General features: G+C 40.6%; 2 protein-coding genes across 2 annotated transcripts; one reads left to right on the top strand and one right to left on the bottom strand.

The window, feature by feature from the left end:
- Nucleotides 1-924: 924 nt before the first annotated feature.
- Nucleotides 925-1,739, top strand: SARC_07307 (hypothetical protein; the record flags this gene model as incomplete). Its single annotated transcript, XM_014298759.1, has 2 exons — nt 925-1,154; nt 1,286-1,739. The coding sequence occupies 2 exons, from the start codon at nt 925-927 to the stop codon at nt 1,737-1,739; spliced, it is 684 nt and encodes a 227-aa protein (XP_014154234.1).
- Nucleotides 1,740-6,526: 4,787 nt separating this feature from the next.
- On the bottom strand, nt 6,527-21,243 carry SARC_07306 (hypothetical protein; the record flags this gene model as incomplete). Its single annotated transcript, XM_014298758.1, has 19 exons — nt 6,527-7,267; nt 7,818-7,903; nt 8,550-8,659; nt 9,071-9,215; nt 9,735-9,813; nt 10,828-10,935; nt 11,197-11,342; nt 12,684-12,783; nt 13,515-13,626; nt 14,821-15,109; nt 15,389-15,497; nt 15,781-15,849; nt 16,215-16,379; nt 16,575-16,719; nt 17,483-17,702; nt 17,935-18,235; nt 19,446-19,565; nt 20,480-20,665; nt 21,094-21,243. The coding sequence occupies 19 exons, from the start codon at nt 21,241-21,243 to the stop codon at nt 7,028-7,030; spliced, it is 2,880 nt and encodes a 959-aa protein (XP_014154233.1). The 3' UTR covers nt 6,527-7,027.
- Nucleotides 21,244-22,944: the final 1,701 nt, after the last annotated feature.

Here is a 22,944-nt window from a genome sequence, read left to right as displayed (position 1 = left end):
ACGTGGACACATGCCTGGCGCTCGTCTCCAACAGAAGCAACTTGACCGATTTCAGTACTGGAATTGCGGGCCATCATCCGCTGTCTACTTCATTTTTGGAATCGTCAGCAATTGAGTCTACAGCAGCCGATCTTAGTGCTAGCAGACTCCACAACTGCACTGGCAGCGCTACGACGCCGCCAATCAGGCAGTTACCTCATGAATCAGGATTTGTTGACGCTGGCATCAACAATCCACCGTCTACAAGCCGTATGGCCAGCAGTCATTGCCTATTACCCAGGAGCATTCAACTCGGCAGCAGATCGACTGAGCCGATCAGGGAAATTGATACAATAAAAATACAATCGGTGGCTCTCCAGCTGTACTTGGATTGGGCACCAACTGTCAAACATCAGCCGAAGGATCTATTTCCGGTCGCTTATTACCAGCAAATGGCCCACCACGGAGCTCTGGCACAAGTACATGCGTACCATCATCGCTGGAACAAAGAGGTGCACCTGCTCACACCCCCAGAATCAATGGTGGCACACACACTACAGGAACTTCGAGCACAATCAGCAACAGCAATATTGATAGCGCCGTTATGGCTCAAAGCCCCTTGGTGGCCGGATCTTCGCACCATGGTGGTCAATCTCCGACTGTTGGCTCAGGGCGACGTCCAATACCCGGTGGAAGCAGCAATCCGTCACGGAAGGCAAGCTCCTCCTTGGCAATTCGTGGCCGTTCTAATCGCCCTTCCAAGTTAGATACTTTCAACATATCTACTTATCACGACTGGTTCACAGTAAGTGGTAATAAAGATGGCAAAGCGAGGCAGTACACAGCGGAGATTATCGATTTCGTTGAATCGCACCCCTGATCGGTATATCACGGGACACACCCCCAGATACACGCGACGCTGCTATTCAATACCTCTTATAGCTCATGAAAGTGCAGAATATGAAACCGCCACAGACGCATACAGTCAGCGCCACGATGTTAAAGTGGGGCATCATACTCCGCTCACAGTCAACACACCCGAACGAGATGACCACGGCCATATGGGGCAAATTGAAGACCGCATGTAAGCCAATTCTTGTTCTTGACGGGCGCGCCACTACCCCAGATTTTATGCCGGTTGGATATCGGCCCTTTACTCTTGTCCGGCGGTCCCGGTGTACTAGCATGCTTTGATAGTGTTCTTCTTCCTGGTAGGACCGAGGATCTCGTCTATGAACAACTTCAGCCCGATTCGTATGACATTTAATGAATCGTACACAACAATTTTTACAACGCTCGTCGGTAGGAAACGACATAATCGCAGCACAAACACTTTCGCAACTCATGCGCGGCCAGTCCAGCCTCAAGTCTTTGCTTTCTTGCAAGCTCACTTGCAACAGACTCTCCGCTTTTTAGGACAACAGTACTTCCGTGGCAATCTAGTGTCCACGGTAGACTCTGATGAGATGGAGGGCATTTTCACCGCCACGGCACAACGCATACATTTCTGGGCGGATCTGAAGTATCAGATTGTGGCAGCAGGCATCCCACAGCAATTGATAACGCCACTAATCTCCCACTCCTTTCGACGTGGATTCGTCGCCAGCGACTTGGCAATCAATACGCCCCAGCGAATTATCAGTGCTATACTAAAGATCAAACAGGGATCAGTGAACTCCTATGTCAGGGCAATAATTCCTACTCATCACGACAGCTTCTTCAATGGGGACCTTACGGTGGTCGGAAGTGCAACAACATAAATGCTATAATTTTTACAATTGCGATTTATGTTTGAGTCATCATGTTCTCTGGAATGACTCATTTCTCGCCATTCCAGTACATATGACTCCTCTGAACTTTATACACAGTAGGGTACATAAAGTGAAGAACAGATGATCCTTCTGATCATCTGTTCTCCTCACGTCCCACCCTACCGCGCCCTTTTTCATCTGTCCCCCTCACAGGCAAGCATCATCAGCGTCGTGACCAATTGACCTTAGTCGAAGGACAAGACCAAGCTCGTATTTGCATACGACTCTGTGTCTTCTAATGTATATATTAATCCAATACTAACCTAAGAGCTATGTGCCTTACGTACAACTCGATAACCCTGGAGAGAAAAAAATTCACTACCCAGTGCTGTAGTCATTTGTCAGATACACACGGTGTGATCCGTAGTCACATTGTCGTATCGTAAAAGTCTAATAAAACATTAAAACAACACAAATAATCATAGATAGCCTTTTGAAACGAGCCACAAGTAGTCTTTAAAACATAATCATATGTCGCTTAAAACCTAATAATAATTTTGGTTCTAAAACAACAATTATTGGTAGCGTTTTATAATAGAATCATGTGTAATCTTTTTAAACAGAACCATATATGTAACCCTTTTAAACAGAATCATATGTAGCCTACTGGAACAGAATCATAGGTAGCCTTTTTAAACGAACCATGAGTAGTATTTAAACCAGAATCATATGGAGCTTTTCCAGACAGAATCGTAGATAGTCTTTTGAAGTATAATCATAAGTAGCCCTTTACAGCATGATTATTTGTATCCTTTCTCCAAACAGAAATATAGATATCCTTCTAAAAGCATTATTAGACAATAAGCCTTCTACAACAGAATGTCAGATAGTATTCCTTTAAAAACAGTATCATATGTAGCCTTTGGAACAAAATCATATGTAGCCTTTGAAAACAGAATTATATGTAGTCTTTGATTCAAAAGAAAATCCTACTAAAACAAATCATAGCTGGCTTTTAAAAACAGAATCATAGGTCTCTTAAAACATAATCATAGGTATTTTCTAAGACAACAATTATTGGTAAATAACCTCTTATAAGAATCATGTATAGCCTTTTTAAACAATAATATATAGCACTTGTAAACAGAATCATATGTGGCCTACTGGAACAGATTCACAGTTAGCCTTTCAAACATAATCATAGATAGCCTTTTAAAGCATAATCATCGGTAGTCTTTTAAAACGGAATCATATGGAGTTTGTTTCAATGAGAATCATAAGTAATCATAAGTAACCCTATACATCATAATTTTGATAGCATTTAAAAGAAAAAAAGAGACAAGGAGTAGTTTTCCTTTACAGCAACAAAAGCATCGGTATTTAGCGTTTTCAAATACAATCATATGTAGCGTTGTAAAAAAATAGATTCACCGGTAGCCTTTTCGAACTAAATCATAGATACCCTTGTTCATAGGTAGCCTAAGCAGAATAATAGGTAGCCTAAAAATATCTCAAGTAGCCTTACACAATCAAATCATAGAAAGCCTAAAAGAAAATTTTGGGTAGCATAAAACAGAATCATAGGTAGCCTTCTAAAACAGAATCCCAGGTAGCGTTATTTTTAAAGCAGATTCATAAATAGCCTTCTACAGCAAAAACTTCGAAGTAAAATTCTGGGTAGCCTACGAAAGGATTATAGGTAGCGCAATAAAACAAAATAATAGGTAGCATATATAGCAAAACAAAATGGGTAGTCTAGCCTTCCACAACAGAACAAAGTCATAGGTAACCTAAAATCATAGGTAACCAAATCATGGATAGTGTTCTTAAACATTACAGTAGGTAGTCTTTAAAACAGAATCATGTATAGCCATTTAAAATAGGATCATATGTAGCCTTTCAAAACAAGATTATAGATAGTTTTAAAAATAGTATCACAGATAGTTTAATATGGAATCATGGGTAGTTTAAAACAGAATCATTGGTAGTGTTTTTAACATTTTATTAGGTATCCTACTACAACACAATTATGAATAGCCTTGAACGAATTCACAAGAGACAGTATGTAGTCTTCGAAAACAAAATCATTAGCCTTCTACGCAAAAACATAGGTAGCCTTAAATAGAAAAATAGGTAGACTTCCAAAACAAAATTATAGGTAGCGGATAAAAACAGTTGTAGCCTTCTGTAACTAAATCAGAGGCAAAATCATAGGTAGATTTTTAAAGCAAAATCATGTCCACAACAGAGCCAACGGTATCTAAGATATATTCATAGTCAGTCTTCAACAACAGAACCATAGGTAGCTTTTCAAACGAATCATTTGTAGCCTTCTAAAATATGATCATATTTTAGAATTTCAAAACAGGATCATAGGTAGCTTACAACAGAATCATAGGTAGCGTTTTCACACATTATATTAGGTAGCCCTCAAAACAGAATCATATATAGCCTTTTAATACAGAATCATATGCAGCCTTCAAAACAGCATCATAGATAGTAAAATAGAAACATAGGTAGCCTTTCTAAACATTTTAATAGCTATCCTTCTACAGCAAAAGCAATGGTAGCCTAAAACGAACTCATAGGGAATCGTAGATAGCCTTCTGGAATAGATTCATAAGTAGCCTCTTCCAACAAAATCATAGGTAGTCCAAATTAGAAAAGTAGGTAGTCTTCAACAACATAATCATAGGTCGCCTTTAAAAACAGATTTAGCCTTTTACAACAAAATCAGAGGCAGTCTAAAATAGAACCATATGTTGCTGGTAGCCTAGAACAGAGTGATAGATAGCCTATCAAAAACAGGATAACAGGTAGCTTATGAAAGTATCACATATAGAATTTTAACACAAGCCCTGTACAACAATATCACGGGCAGCATTTCAAAACAAAATCATATGTAGCCTTCTTAGATAGAGCCATATGCCGCCTTTTAAATTATAATCATAGGTAGCCAGTTCGATCTGAATTATAGATTGCATTCTATGGCAGAATCATAGGTAGTCGAAATACAGTCACAGACAGCCCAAAATATATTTATAACAACAGAATCAAGTTTAGCTTTTAAAACAAAACAGTAGATAGCCTACTACAACAAAATTATAAGTAGACTAAAATTGAACTATAGGTAGATTTCTACAACAAAATTGTAGGCAGCTTAAAAAATAATCATATTTAGGCTAAAACAGAATCGTAGGTAGCTCTTCTACAACAGAATCACAGGGTTAACCGCACTCTAGAACAAAATCATAGGTATTCTAAAGCAGAATCATAGGTAACCTAAAATAGAATCATAGGCAGGCCGACGGAATCATTGTCCTCAATATTTGTGGCTTTATATTCTACTTGAAAAACCTGCCGACATCCTGATAAAAAATAAAGCTCAATAATAATGACCCTCATCTATTATACTTGAACCTACAGACATCCCGATGATAAATAGATTGACCCTCCTATATTATACTTAACAAATCTACAGTCATCCGGATAATAAATAGACCCAATGATATTGGCCTGTCTATATTTATATACGTAACAATCCTACAGACCAACCCGATATTAAACAGATCTCAAAAAGATTGACCCTATTACATTTATACATAACTTACAGACATCCTGATAATGAAGACTTTAATAATATTGACTCTCCTATATCGTACATAACAAACCCACATACATCTGATACTAAATAGCCCTGATATTGACCCTTCTATATTATTTATAACAAACCTACAGACATTCCGATAATAAATAGACTTCAATAATACATTGAACCTACTTTATTGCACACAATACAGACACCCTGACAATCAATAGTAATGACCCTCCTATATTACACATTATAAACCTACAGACATCCTGATAATAACTAGACCTCAACAATACATTGACCCTCCCAAATTTAAACACAAACAAACCTAAAGACACCCTGACAATAGATCGACCTCAATAATGTTAACCCTCCTATATTATACATTACAAATCTATAGACGCCCTGATAATGTATAGACCTTAATGATATATGGACCCATCTATATCAAACACTACAATCCTACCGACATCCTGAAAATAAATAGACCTCAAGAATATATTGACCCTCCTATATATTATACGTAACAAACCGACAGGCACACTATCAATAGATCGACCTTGTCAATATTGACCCTCCTACATCATACATTACAAACCGACAGGTACACTATCAATAGATCGACCTTGTCAATATTGACCCTCCTACATTTATACATTACAAACCTACAGACATTAAATAGACCTCAAATGATATATCGACCCGCCTATTCCTATACTATACACTACAATCCTTCAGACATCCTGATTATAAATATACCGCAAAAATATATTGACCCTCCCATATTATACACTACAATCCTACAGACATCGTAATTATAAATAGATTTCAATGTTATATTGACCCTATTATATTATATACAAAACAAACCTACAGACAACCTGACAATAGATCGACCTCAATATTATTGTCCCTCCTTTATTATACATGGCAAACCTACAGACATCCTAATAATTAATATATCTCACCTTTGACGTCTATATTATTCAATACAAACCTACATATATCCTGATAATAAATAGAATTCAAAGATATTATCCTCCCATATTATACATAACAACCCTACAGACACCTTAACAACCAATGGATTCCACGACTTGAATAGAACAAATTAGTGGAAACACACCACCGATTACATACCTCTCAAACAAGACACTTAAGACTTCAATAACAATTTGAGCAACGTAACAACAAATCCAATTTGTGACCCTAACTTGGACTTTAATAAAACTATAAACATATTAATAACCAATAGAAACGTCGGCATCAAGCCTATACGCTCCACCACGCACGTGGTTATTATTCTCAACTCCTCTCCTACCAGTCCACCAATACTCGCCGAGTGTACGTTGAACGCATAGTACATACGCAAACGGCTTTTCTCGGCATCGCCTGCCCTGGTAGACCAATACTCGCCCAGAATACGTACCCCCAAACCGTACGTAAACACCTTGTGTCTATCCGAACGGCTGCACTGTGTGCGCGTGCTCGTGTCCTCGCTTCAATCGGACCACAGTCACATCACATGCACCACGGTGTGCAGATGAGAGCTTGTATTCAAGTATATATATATACAGATATGTACAAATATATACCTATATATATATAAATAAATATAAACATATGTATGTGTATATGCGTATTGGTCTGTTTTAAAACTATGTACAATGCCTTCGAGCCCTCCGCCACCCTCCTCTCCGCCACTCTACTCCTTAGCAGCCGGAACATCCACAGCTTTAGCCTCACTCTTCTTACGTTCCGCCTCTACGGCCTTTTCCTTATTCTCTGTCTTCTCATTGGTGCCCTTGCCCTCCTTATCACCGCCCTTCTTCTTGTCCTGTGTCTTGGCTTTCGGATTATTCTTGGCCTCGGATTTGCGCTGCTGCTCGAATGCACTGGCAGCCGCCTTGAAGTCCGACAGAGTCTTGAAGTTGGCCAACGTCGCCTGTGCATGGGGCGAGTACAAGAGCCATATGTAGGTATGCACACATATACCTAGGTATATGCTACATATATTCACATACATGCATACAAATATACACATTCATGCACACACACATATATATATGTATATAAATAAATATACGAATTTTTTTACACACATATATATATATGTATATATATAAATAAACAAAAATGCTCTCACACACACACATATATATATGTATATAGGCATATACACATAGAATTATGTACACATTTATATAAGCATTCACACATGGCGTGGACAGGCGATTGCATACACAGGGGCTATATGCAACGTGCACAGTGTTAACGATGAGATAGCTCATATGTCACACATGCCGTGCATGCATGCACATGTGACACATAGAAATACAAACGCATATACTCGGGCCATCCAAGCTTGTGTCCAATCATGGACAGGTATGCATATATGTTGCGGCTGCGTTTCATGGGGACATGGTATGGGTAAGATATACACGTCTTCCTCCATATACAAACATATAAACATGAATGTCACTTCATGCACATACCTTCAGCTCCGGACAGATCTCCACCGGTCGTGGGTCTCTGCGGTATTTGATGAAGGCCCAAAACTTCTCAAGTCCGTACACGTACTCTGGTAACACATGGGATGAGTTCGCATATAATGAGTGCCTATAAAGAACGTTACAGGTAAAGATTCGCACGCCAAAACCAATACACAAGTACTGGCTTATACACAAATCGAGAAATTAGGTATATGCGTGCGTGTGCGTTCGGGTGGCGAGGACCGGTCCAACTCTACCGGACTAGGTGCATCTACGCAAACCCCCAAGCCCACCACACATTTAGGACTGTATTAAAAAGAGATCACAGGACGATCACAGGCATACAACAGCGCCACCCACTTGCGACGCAGGCATTCACCCAGTCCATTCCTATGGCGACACACAAGCCAGAAGTATATTGTCCACTACACTATATACATTGCCATATAACACACAAACCAGAAGTATATTGTTCACTACACTATACACTTTGTCATGTACTACACCAGCAGTTACGGGACGTACACTCGCACACATTAAACCTCGCTAACTACACATCCAACTACACACACGAATTATCAAAGTGACACACTCGCTATATAGACGTAGTGTCTGAACTACACACATGAATTTTCAGAGCAACACAATATACTATATACACGTGGTGTCTGTGTGGTCCCGTGGGGCTGTTGCCCACACATGTATCCGAGAGAGTCAAGCACTGGTGACACATACTGTTCTTGTAGTCCTGCAGAGTTTCATGCTGGAAATCGGCGAAGATCTCGGGACGGAACTTCTTCTCCAAACCGTAACTGTAGAATCGGAACAGACACTCCAATCCGTACCTACATCGACCGTCGGCGTGAAAAGTGAAAAAGGTTTATATATATATACATATGCATATAAAAGCAAATACGCACGCACACACGCACGCACATACACACACAGATACACACACACTCACATACATATACAAACAAACACGCAAACACACACACACTCACATATATAAATTCTTGTATATTCCACAATGTTTACTTATAGTCTGTTTCTGCATCCTCGAGAGCATATACAAGGGATGTATTTATACGTATATATCGTGATATACATATATATAATTTAAAAATCCTTTGCCATTTACCTGTAGCCGCTTGGTACGTCCTCGAGAGCATGCATATTGGATATTTGTACATAATTATGTATCCGAGCATCGAATTATATATACATATTATATCGTGCATATTCCCGTCATTTACCTGTAGCCAGTCTGCGCGTCCTCGAGAGCCAGCGTTTTGAACTCCTGGTACATGCGCTTGTTGAACTGATCACGCAAGAAAAACGACCAGAAACGGAACAGCGTGTTCATCTCCTGCGAGTGGCCCGCACCAGCTTTCTTGCGTTCTATTTATAAAACGAGGTATGTAAATAGAACGGTTTTGATTGGTAAGTGGGGTGGGCCGGATGAAGAGGCGGAAAGATACCGATCCGGAGTGCATAGATCAGTACATAAAACGCCAGGGTAGGTACAGACGCAGATAAACGAACACTGTCCGTGCCGCGCGCCTATCCAGATATAGCTAGAGCCGTGAAGTTATTAGTTTGACAGACGAAGGCATGAATGGCATTCACTTCACAGACACAAAGCCAATACGTTCACAGACACAGATACAATACATGTTAGTCTGACATTCACGTTCAGACACAGATCCAATACGTTCACAGTCACAGGTTCAATACATGCTAGCCTGAAAGACTAGCTATCCGTTCCTTTCGCCTGTGTATATGAAATCGGTCGAAGTCTCTGCAGTAGCAGCCGTACGTACACAAAAAAATGCAAAACATGTGGCTGTTAACGAATACACGTTTAACGGGTTGTATTCTCGACCTCGTTAGTACCATACACCGAGCACCTGAGCATACCTCGGAGACACTTAGCGTGGTATTTGTTGTATTTGGTTTGTACGAAACAGTCGCTACGCAGCAGATCGTGCGACGGGTGCTGCAGGGGATAAAGGCCGTGGGTAGGTAAGTACAGCGCCGTAGGTATATATACGAACCGTCGTGGCCAATCAGATAGATCGAAGACATAGCCAGGTTGTTTAAAACAACGACAAGATGTAGAAATATACAGGAACCGAAGGAATTGTGAGTGTATGCTCGAGAGCGAGAGGGTGCGGATGTAAGAGTAGACATGCTTGTGGCCAGTATGTGCAGGAACAGTGCACGTATCGCAGGTATAGGTATGTGTATATGTACATGGGATGGGTGTGGGTATGTGTATATGTACATGGGATGGGTGTGGGTATGTGTATATGTACATGGGATGGGTGTGGGTATGTGTATACGTACATGGGATGGGTGTAGGTATGTGTATATATGTGTGGGATGGGTGTAGATATGTGTATATATATATGGGATGGGTGTAGGTATGTGTGTATATATATGGGATGGGTGCAGGTATGTGTATATATATATGGGATGGGTGTAGGTATGTATATATATATATGGGATGGGTGTAGGTATGTGTATATATATATGGGATGGGTGTAGGTATGTGTATACGTACATGGGATGGGTGTAGGTATGTGTATACGTACATGGGATGGGTGTAGGTATGTGTATATATATATGAGATGGGTTGTAGGTATGTGTATATGTACATCGGATGTGTGTAGGTATGCGTATATGTACATGGAATAGGTGTAAGTATGCGTATATGTGCATGGATTAGGTGCAAGTATGTGTATATGTACATGTGATTCTTGTGCAATACAACGGACGGACTGATTGACTGGCATATTAAGACCCAAGACATGGTCAGAGACCACAGTAACGGTGGAAAGGAAGCGAAGTGAATACAATACGTATGAAACAGTTACCACCACTACCGGCCTATTGACATATTTGCAATGGGTCCTCAAGGAATACCAGTCTAAAAATAGATTCAAAGGTATAAATAGATTGAAAAAAGGCTATTAATAGATTCAAAAGGGCTATAAATAGAATGTGGTACCTGGAATGAGCCGAATGACATGGCGGAGGCGTCCTTGGGTGTCATGCCTGGCATAGCCATGGGTTGAGGCGGTCCGATCTTCTTGGTGCCATCAGTACCGTCTGCGTCCTATATAAACCAAGGTTTTTCACCACCAGCAAGGGGGTTGACAAAAGGGGGTTTGTAAGCAAGTTCAGGCTCAAAAGAACGTAAGAGATGCGGTAGGTAAAGTTATACACGCACCCAACTACAACGTAAACAAACAAAACCCTATAAAGATAGTAGATAGTGCCCAAAACATTAGCAAAACGTAACGGAAAGCGTAGGTAAACGACGTAAAGGTATCGTACAGACCTGACGTACAAACGTACCGCATAAACGTATACGTACCTGGTCATCATTGACGGGCGCCATCATCCAACCCACATGGGATTCCTTGGGTGGGTTGCTACTGTACTTTGTCTTGCCCTTGCGGCCCTCCTTTTTGGGGTCTCTCTTCTCGTTGACAGGGTAGAAACGGGGCGCCTGGGTGACTCCTATTGTGGTGTATGCGATAGAGTGAGGGTGCAGGCTTGGGAAAGGATATCACCTGATATGAAGTCATGTAGGTTTATATATATATATATACCTCTATGAATTAGAGTCATATATGTTGAAATCAAACCATGCACGGTGTGTAGTACACAGTTGTACGCTTAGAGCACAATGTGCACAGTAGTAGGACAAAGGAGGCGCTTGTGTAGCTGCTGTGGTGGTGAATAGAACTAAGTTGGTAGGTAGCCATAGACCACTACTTATAATAGCAGTAGGCACACACCGGCCATGAAGAAACATATGTTGCTGTATTAGAGACCATGCAATTTTAATAGACACTACGTATGATGCATGGTATGGAGGTCACCATGTGCGGATTGGTGAACAAACAGAGCCGCTGGGGTGAGCCAGCCATAACGAGTGTAGCATGTATGCTGGGGATAACGTGCACGTTGTGTTAGGTTATACAGATGTGAGCTTGTATCTACAAATGCCTCCCATTTGAATGGATGTATAGAATGTAAGTATGCTTAGCGGGTACAGACAAGTCGTTTATGTGCGTAGGGAGAAGTACATATGCGCAAGTCGTCTACTGCATATCCACATGTATATGTTCATGCATGTATGTATCGTTGTATCTGTATTGTATAGTGTGTGCTATACGTATACGTAATATAAAGTACGTTTATAACATACGCAACCGTGGCTATGACTCGTAAGCATCGATACAATCAAGACGCATATACGACGAAGATATCTACAGATACCTGGAGTTACACAATCCAAATCAGCCGCCAACTCGAACTGATCTACATACAATGCCTCTATACACACTCAGACGTAACGAAAAACCTCAAGGGTTCCTAAACACATACATAGACGCATACATGCAGAGATTAGAAAAAAAACTCCAACACCGACAACAGTAAACACACAATATGACAAAAATCAGATATCTACATGTATCATATGCACGAATGCATGCATACATACATACATCATACATACACACACACCCTACTCTAGACATCAAACACTCGCATATGCGCGCGTACAACTTACAAACGGACATAGCTCACGTAACTACACATGCTCTCAGACGCTTCAATACCGACGCGCTCGAGTGTCTCTAGTGTTCGCACACTCTCGTGCTGCATACGTAGGTGATATAACGAAGCTCAGGTCACCACACAGGCACACAGCCGCGTACATATATGCACCGAGGTGACAACCAGGCCCAAACACCCACAAAGGTATACGTACACCCCGCCCCACACAGGCAATAAACAAAACAAAACAAACGATACCCAGATACCTACATATATACACGAACGCATACATACCTGGGGTCTTGGGAGTCTTGGGGGTTCGTGGTGTGCGTGCGCCTGTGCTTGACATATCAATGGCCCCCTCAGTCACATCGGTGGAGCCTACGTAGTCGTCCTGCGACAGAGCATGCAATGCGTACGATACGTTTAGAGTTCAGGGTTTAGGGTTTGAGTGGCTACTAGAAGGTATTAGGACAGTGTACGTGACTGTAATAGTGCGATACGTTTAGTTCAGGGTTTAAGTGGCTACTAGAAGGTACTAGGACAGTGTACGTGATTGCTATAGTGCGATACGTTTAGAGTTCAGGGTTTGAGTGGCTACTAGAACGTACCAGGACAGTGTACGTGACTGTAATAGTGCGATACGTTTAGAGTTCAGGGTTTGAGTGGCTACTAGAACGTACTAGGACAGTGTACGTGACTGTAATAGTGCGATACGTTTGAGGTTAAGGGTTAGGTGGCTACTAAAACTATAACAGTGTACGTGACTATAATAGTATGATTCTGATAGGGTGACTATGGGTAGAACTCGCTGTGACGACACAACAGAACATACAACACAGCACCGCTATAGTGTTGTATAATATATCGTGTGCAATAGGCACGTGATTTATAAATAGTGTACATGTGGCATGATATATATATACACACATATGTACTTGCATAGACATTTACATAACACGTACGATCTCGGACTGATCCTTGGATAGTGCCACAGTTAAAGATCTGTTCGCGATTTAGCAGCCACACCCACCCATCCACACATACACAGATATATATATAAGTATGTATATAAACACATATTCTCTATTGAATGAATATATCATTAGCACGAATATTGTGTACCTTGTACATGTCCTGCTCGTAGTAGTACAGCCCGATGTTGATCATCTCGGCCCATTCCTCGGCTTTGATCTTCTTTTTCTGTGCCGCGGGTTCGCCCACAGCACCGCCGCCGCTGCCACGCGAAACGACGCGCATTCGGAGCGAACAAAACGACATGTTAATAAGGTGTGTTGTGGTTTAAAACGTCAGGTGTGGATAAAATAGCGTGATGCAAATGTAAAGCCTGCGTCCCATACGTTTCATAAGAGTGTGAAGGGATGAGTATGCCCGGACGAGACACCATATGCTTCAAATGGATATGGATGGTCACGCTTTGGGGAGTGAATGTATCAAGAATTCACTGTGAACTGGAAACAGATATGCATCTGCACAAAACGTTTATTTGACAAAAAACATCAGTGGTATGACATTAAACGTACAGATGTCGGTGTGGGACGTGTACATGTATGCCTGCGTTCGTACAGTGTATGTGTAAGCCATGGATCGTAGGAATAAAACTTTGGATACGTTATCCATATGCTTGGTACACTACACTATACATGTGACGGGTAAAATACACTATACATACGCTAAGTGATATACACTATACCTATGCTAAGTGATACAGGCTACACACATGCTAAGTGCTGTATGCTATACATATGCCAAGTGATATAGGCAACACATATGCTAGGTACATTACTTTATACATATGCTAGGTAATATAGGCAACACATGTGCTAAGTACAATACTTTATACATATGCTACGTGCTGTACATATGCCAAAAACATAGGCAACTCATATGCTAAGTACAATACTTTATACATTTGCTACGTGCTGTACGTTATACATATTCCAAGTCATACAGGCTACAAACATGCTAGATACATTACATTATACATATGCTAGGCCTGAGGCGCATGCAGCATTCGTTGGCACAAATGTACTCATTATCCTGAATAACATACACAGTGAAACACATACATGTGAGCTTAAATACGGAGGCGTTGATATGGAAGTTAAAATCACGTATAGGTAATTGTACAGCACTCACACCAGTATACATATAAATCCACGCGGACGCGATACAAAACTAATTCATAAGGTTATCTAGCCCACTTATAATAGAGAAAAGTGTAGGCAACTACAAATAGTTATATATATATATACACACACACATACACATATATGTTATATATATATACACACACACACATACATATATGCTATATATATATACACATACATATATGTTATATATATATACAAACATACATGTTATAAATATATATATATATACATATATGTATATGAAAAACCCTCACCTAGTAGTCTCCTGCATAACGGCCATGCGTCCCTTGCCCTTGGGTGCTGGGGGTGTCTGTGTGACAATCACAATGTTATCCACATCCTCGTCTTCAATCTCACTATCGCACTCAGGATCAGAATCATCGGTAAAGTCATTGATACCAGACATGCCCCGGTCTTTCACCTCGCCGTAATTGGCCTTTTCAAGGTCTTCTTCGAACTCGAACTCCAATTCCTCGATCTGGCTGTCTTCGGGCGCCTTGTTGTCAACATCGCCTCGAGAATTGGCTTTGTTCTTGTTCTGGCCTGGAGCATTAAGGTTAAAAACCCCACCAGGAAATAAATTAGGATTTGGGACTTACAATCAATATTGAAATAAGTTAAAGGTAACATGGTGAATATTGATATAGCCCTGTAAGTGTACAAGTATATATACTTGTGTAAATGCCTTTCATATACACATACACGTCTCTGTAACCTTTCATATCATGTATTATACTATTATACTGTCAAATGTACGATCGCATAATATATATATATCTATATATATATATTATGGAACGAGTCTCGTGTTGACTTTCATACCTTTGCTGCCTTGCGCTGGTTTCTTGGTCTCAGATGAGATGCTCTTCTTCTTGCCACGCCTGACCTCGGTCCACAGATCCTCCTGCTCTTGCGTCCTGCTAGTATCGCTCTGTGTGTGTATAGACGTACGTGTGAATATCCGTGAGCATAAGAATAGACCCGTACTCGTGTACGTGTGTATACGTGTAACATGCCTGATAGTACAAGGATATAGCGGTACAACGTGTACCTGTACCATGGTGTATTTCCAAACACATCTGCAATTCAAAACACGTGTGATATGTCACATGTCGTTTATTTGCCCAGACATAGAGTACCCAAACACATCTGCAATTCAAAACACGTGTGATATGTCACATGTCGTTATTTACTCAGATATGGGAGTAACTTACTTCGTTCTTAGCGCCCGTATTGCTTGGAGCGGCTCCATTCTTGTCGTCGCTCTTATGGCTTTCCTCGAGCTGGCGGACATAATATAAACAATAAATAAACATGTGAGCTCAGAGATGCACGTATACAAACACACACCTAGCCATACATACACACATACACTTATCCACGAAAAAGAAGTGTCAGAATTTATCAATGCACACACAAGCCGACACACCTGTATTCATACACACACCATCCTCGCGATCCACATTCATGCAAGATGTAGTAGATGAAACAGCATAACGAATGAACTCGCAAAAACAAAACACGGGGTAGTGAGCTTTGAACCCACCAGCTCTGCATACCCTAGTAATAGGCAGGTGTACAGGAGAGGGGATGTCGCGTTCCACCGATCTATCTACCTACTGCATCTACCGACTCTACACTCACACACCTTGCGTCGGAAGTCCTCCTTCTCCGTGGGGTTGGCGGGGATGCCTGGGGGTGTGAAGGGGAAGCTGCCGTCCGCCTTGCGCAGAATGGGCCATCGCAGCGCATCTTCGCGTTTGCGGATGTCGTACTGTTTGGTCACCTCTAACACCGTACTACCCCGCAGCGACTGTGGGGATAGGCGAGATAGGAGAGTTAGTTGAACTTGTGGGTTTTGTGTGCATGAACTAATAGGTTCTGTTATGACAATGAGCATAGGCGACAATGGAGTGTTAATTAAACTTGTTGGCTTTGTATACATTTATATATATATATATATATACCTACACACACATACACACACATATATATATATATCCCGCACCTTCTCAATCATGCTCAGGTCGTTGGTCATGAGTCGCACTCGGTTGAAATTCGCAATGAAGGACAGTGGCAGGTATCCGTTCTTGTCCATTTGTTGCCTCAGGAAGAGATCTTTGCACAAGTTCTCGGTACTGAAGTAGTATTCACTGCAGAAGAAAGAGCGAGAGAGAGAGTGTATGTCTTATAGCGTGAGCTTGAGCGGAGATTAGATGGCTGATACACGGGTATATACAACTCGTCACTATGTATTCCTTTGGGGTTTAGGGTTTTCAGGGTTTAGGGTTTGATTCCACACCTAGGTATAGTTCATCCCATTGCGCACCTTCTCCATGTGCTACAGACTTTATTAGTAAAGCAGGTCGCTGCACACAGCATCTGTGTGCCTGTGTAGTTTGGCATCCATCACCACATACCTACCTACCTACATCCCGCCAATGCTGGTACAAGCTACATAGAACACACACACAATGTTTGCCGCACATACATGTTCGCGAGACTAGACTAGAACTACTTGCCGCTCGGAAGCACTACTGTACTTTTAGGTACAAGTAGCAAAGCCTCTGTTGTCCATTTCCTGCCCTCTGCACATCTATTGTGCGGCACCCGTCTCTCAGGGGCATACATACATACATAGCCGCCTACATACACAAACGAAACACCACGTAATAATGTCCTGTGTTTCGTGAGGGTAGCATAAGCACCTGCTCGTTCTGCTGCACATTTTGGGGATAGCATACACCACCTCTGTACATGTCCACTGCCCTCCCCTGCCGTGGCCCAGGCGTGGTGTGGTACTTATACATACATACATAATATCCCATGCACGTACTTACACACACAACCAGCTTACACCTGTCACTATCACGCCTGCCAACTCACTTTACCTATACAGCACCCCACACTACTTACATCTGCTTCTTGAGGTTAGCCTTAAGCACCTTCTCACTCTGCTGCATATTTTGCGGATAAAAGACCCCCCCACTGTACATGTTTGGCGCCCCCATGTGTGGTGTGGCACCCATCGCCTGTGCGGGTGGTACGACAGCATTCTCATACGGCCGACCTCCCATTGACCGGGGACCGCTATATGGCATGTTGTAAGCATAGGGATGTGCGACCATGCTAGGGTCTGGGAGTGTAGAAGAAAGAGGAGGAGACAGTGAAGGATATGAGTGTATGGAGGTATATGGCATGTTGTAAGCATAGGGATGTGCGATCATGATATACATACATACGTACATAAAGTACAGAAATACATAAATAAATGCATACATAAATAAATAAATAAATACGTACATACATCTACGTGTAAGTATACATATACATAACATACACATATGCACATACAAAGACTCACATACCTATACCTACGGGCACGTTGTTGTGCGCTGCTCTGACCCCATGCCCGCCCTTGCTGCCATGTGATTTCTTGCGGGTTTTCGAACCTTGGCCCCCACTCTGGCTATTATTCTGATGGTGACCGTGGTTGCCATGGTTACTGTGTTGGCCATCCCGGCTATTTTGGGATTGTGCCTTTTCTGAATTGTGGTTTTGAGATTTGCTTTTGCCTTTATTCTGTTCGTTGCTTGAGCCGTCGGCCCCACCGGCAGGTGCTGTGCCCGGCTCAATTTTGAAAGGGACCCATTTTGTACCTTTGTTCGCCTAAACATACAGGTGTAAAGCATACGATATTAATATAAATGTTAATATATGCAACGCACAAGATGATACTGCACATGTGTAGTATGTATATGATATATGATGAATGTATATGTGTGTATACAATACCGTAGTTGCTTGGCCTAGGACCACACACTCACCCAGCAATGGCAGTGGTGACGAGAGAAGTGAGTTTGATAGTTGCGCGCACGTGTGTGAAAGTAGTATACGGATACTGGGTATGCAACCACACGTCCCATTTTTTTTGAGTACCCCTACGGTACGTATTACGAACACTCGGTTACAGTCACGTATATATCCTGTCAGTGGCCCTACACTGCATATACACTCGGTAGGTAACTTCACAGTTGCTAGCCAGATACACCACACAGCTCGCACGGACACGCGTAGGCCACTACACATCTATTTAGACGAGCATACACCTACACAGCGACACAAACAACTACACGTAAAAAACCCTACAAAAACGGTTTCTAGTAGGTATACACTCTTATCACATACTAATAAACGTGAAAAATACAAATTTGTAGCCTGGCACACACGGATGGTCGTATCAAACTACCCATTCTGTAGTCAATCCCATAGAAGCTCGCACAAAACTATGAAACCACCTACTTTGTGGTACTATGAAACTACCTACTTTATGGTACTATGAAATCACCTATATTATGGTACTATGAGATCTCTAACTATGGTACTATGAAGCTACCTACTTTGTGGTACTATGAAACCACCTATTTTATGGTACTATGAAATCACCTATATTATGATACTATGAAATCACCTGTTTGTGGTACTGTGAAACCACCTATTTTGTGGTACTGTGAAATCACCTATACTATGGTACTACGAGGTCTTCTATTATGGTACTATGAAGCTACCTACTTTGTGGTACTATGAAATCAATTATTTCATGGTACTACGAAACCACCTATTTCATGGTACTATGAAATCACCTATATTATGGTACTACGAGGTCTTCTATTATGGTACTATGAAGCTACCTACTATTTGGTACTATGAAACCACTTATTTTATGGTACTATGAAATCACCTGTATTATGGTACTATGTAAAAATCTATTTTGTGGTACTATGAAACTCCCTATTTAGCATACAGATACACGTGAAAAACCACCCATTTTCCAGCCTAGCATTAACATATACTCGTGCACAGCTACGCCACACAGCACCTTGCGAGTAGCCTCACGCTCTGCCGCAGTACCCGCGTCAGTCTGTTTGGGCTCAGTTGTGCTGGTGGTCTCTGGCTCGTCCTTAAGATCCGGCCACAGATCGGGATCGTCTAGGACAGCCTGCGAATGATAAAGGTGTACATATACATAATCATAAGTATGTAATTCAGTATTTTGTATCTATATATATGTACAGATAAAAATTTGTATAGACATAGGTATAGATATAGATACAGGTACATAAAAAGACACATACACACACACATATATATATATAGCGAACGTCCAGTTAGGTTCTCGTGGTTGAAGACAAAAGAGAACAAATGCACATATCGTAAACACGGGGTAAGAAGATACAAGAGCCGAAGCGAGGTACAAATGTGCGTGGCATGTTGCAGAGGTACGCTTGTTCGTCTAGTATTAGGATAAATATATCTATATATCATATACATAAATACACACAAACATACATACATATACGTATAAATACGTTAAGAGTGTATTGCACTGGCAGATAGTGTGACCCAGAGAAGTGTGTCGGTGCGCAAGTACGCACATTCTCGTGGGTGTGTAAACGTGAAAATGAAGGCTGAAGGGTGAAAAGTCGCAGTCCGTCTGCAGAAAGCCTTTCCATATATGTGTACTAACATACAGGAGACAAGATATATGTATTATAGGTGTATACATGTGCCTGTGCTTAAAATATGTCGTACTAGTTATAATGCATATATCGGAATAAAAGAACGAGATTCTTTGGCTCGTTCTTACATTTTTACATAGTGGAACGTGCTTGATAAAAATTAAAAAAAGGCGTATAAACTGCACATTCACCTCAGCCGGTTAGCCTGTCTATTTGTCAACTTTCGTGGACAACTGTTCGGACTATCTTCGGCCAATACTCATATCTACGGGCTTGACACCCTAAATATATCACGCCCTAGAGCTTGCCTTTCTAGACTTACATCCTATCTACCCTTTCCTATAGTGTTCTATTTTGGACTGATTGTCCCCACCGGCCCTGTCCCGTCACGTACCGTCTTGGGCTTGTTGTCCTGACTGCTCTGCTTTTTCCACGAGGGCTTGGGTCCACTCTTTGTCGTGGGAGGGGTTTCATCCTTCGCGACTTTCGCTGGACTTGATGCTCCGGATTTCTTTTGCGGCGGTGTCTCAGCTGCCTTATTAGGTGCGGGTGCCGTTTTGGCGGGCTCGGGAGTCAATTCCTGCAGCGAGGATATGGTACATGCGTAAGGTGAGAATGGGTTTGGGATGCTTTGTTTAGGTTGAAATAGATGAGAGCCTGGATATCAGCAGATAGATGTGCGTGTATATTCATACTATAACTTTATATAGCTACACACAGAAGCATACACACGAATGTACGTGATGGCTTGACAAGAGACATATGCAGCAGCATATGGGATATTAATAAGTAAAACTGCATTCACATTCACAATCGAGTCCTCCATCTACATGCACCTGCATACACGTACAGTCTATATTCACGTACAGGTACAAAACAAGATCAGTTATGCTTAGGGTATACGCATACACACTAGTTATCTTATACACGGATGCTCCCATATATGTATATATATTATCTGAATATATATATATATATAGTCAACAGCACATCAGTCGTTCCACATACCTTCCTGGCCCATGGATTGGTAGGGGGTGCAGCACCCGCCTTCACATTTTTGGTAGGTGAGCCATCATTGCCTTTTCTGGGCACCTGATTTGTATCTTTGGGGGCGGATTGCTCCGCTGGGGCTGTTTTCGGAGCCCCTCCTTCACTCATGGCCACGAAATCTGAGTGCAAAAAGGCAAATAATAATTAGCAAATAGAGCTCCTAAATCGGGTAATTTTGTTGTTGTTGCGAAAATGGCTCGTAAATCGTTAATAGACGTCTGTCAGATTGTCCTCTATAAAATATAGGTTGAACTCCTTTAAATATCAAACAGAAAGTAATCACCACCATCGACACATCTAATCTGGCGCTACTTGAGTTTCTGATATAGTTCTCTAAACGACACTAGAATTTGACTCTTGCAGATCAACCACAGCTAGCATCGTTTGGTGCATACTTAATTGCTTTGAACATCGCAGGACCTCTAAAGCGCATTCGGGTTCTCCGTCACGAAATGTGACTTTGATACAATTATAGTGAATAACCATAATTCATAAAGGTCTGGAATATCGACATGCAAGTTTGAGAATAAGGAACGATTTTCTCACAGCCGCGCGAGTATGTGGAGTTGAAAACTTTTAACTGGCGATGAAACGTTCTCATTCAGGGTTATATATACATACATAGGGTCGTATATATATATATACGTACATATGAGTATAAGTATAAGTATGAGTACATGACGATATATAATATATAACATATATATATATATATATATATATATATATAACTATACATTTACATATCTGTGTTCATAAAATACAGAGGAGAAAATTTGAAAACCTCTAAAGTACCACAAACACGATTTGGACATGAGTTAAAATAAGTTCTGATACATTTTTAAAAAATATACGCAAATCTATATTTGTTAAGAGATAAAAATACCCTATAAATTGTACTTTATGAAGATTAACGAATTCGTATGGGTATATATATGTGACTATAGGTAAGTGTCAGAATATGATATCCTTCAATACGTATATCATGTACATATTTGGCATGTATCGGAACCGTTCACAATGAACTACGAACGAAATTAACCAATGGAACGGGTGAATTAAGTATAGAAAAATGATCCCGTGAAATAATAATATTTAATCATACGTAAAAGTGAATTACAGAAACACCTGTTTGGTCTTTCCTCCCTATTTCCAGTTATTCATATGAATCCATCAATTTATATATGTATATGCACATATCTAATTCCAGATCTAAAAACATTTCACTCTATATATGTAAATAACTGAAAATATCAAAATCTAAATCTATATCTACAATATCATTGTATATCAAATAACACACACACACATATATATATACAGATATATATAAATACGTAAATAGATACATAGATACATAGATACATACACACACACATATATATATATATATATACAGATATATATAAATACGTACATAGATACATAGATACACACACACACACATATATATATATACAGATATATATAAATACGTACATAGATACATAGATACATAGATACATTGATACACACACACACATATATATATATATACTTATACATGTCGACATGCATAAAGATGTATACGGATATACGCAAATACAAACACAAATATCAATGTAAGTGAAAAAAAAACACTGTAATATATAAATGTGTACTTACGCACATGCATATACACATACCTAAGACTATTAATATATATTTATGAACACACACACACACATATATATATATATATATTTATTCATTCATACATACATATACATATACGTATATGTTATTATATATATATATATATATATATATATATATATATATATATATATA

This window comes from Sphaeroforma arctica (assembly GCF_001186125.1).
Source record: "Sphaeroforma arctica JP610 unplaced genomic scaffold supercont1.571, whole genome shotgun sequence".
NCBI lineage: Eukaryota > Ichthyosporea > Ichthyophonida > Sphaeroforma > Sphaeroforma arctica.
This window is presented reverse-complemented; position numbering and strand designations above follow the sequence as displayed.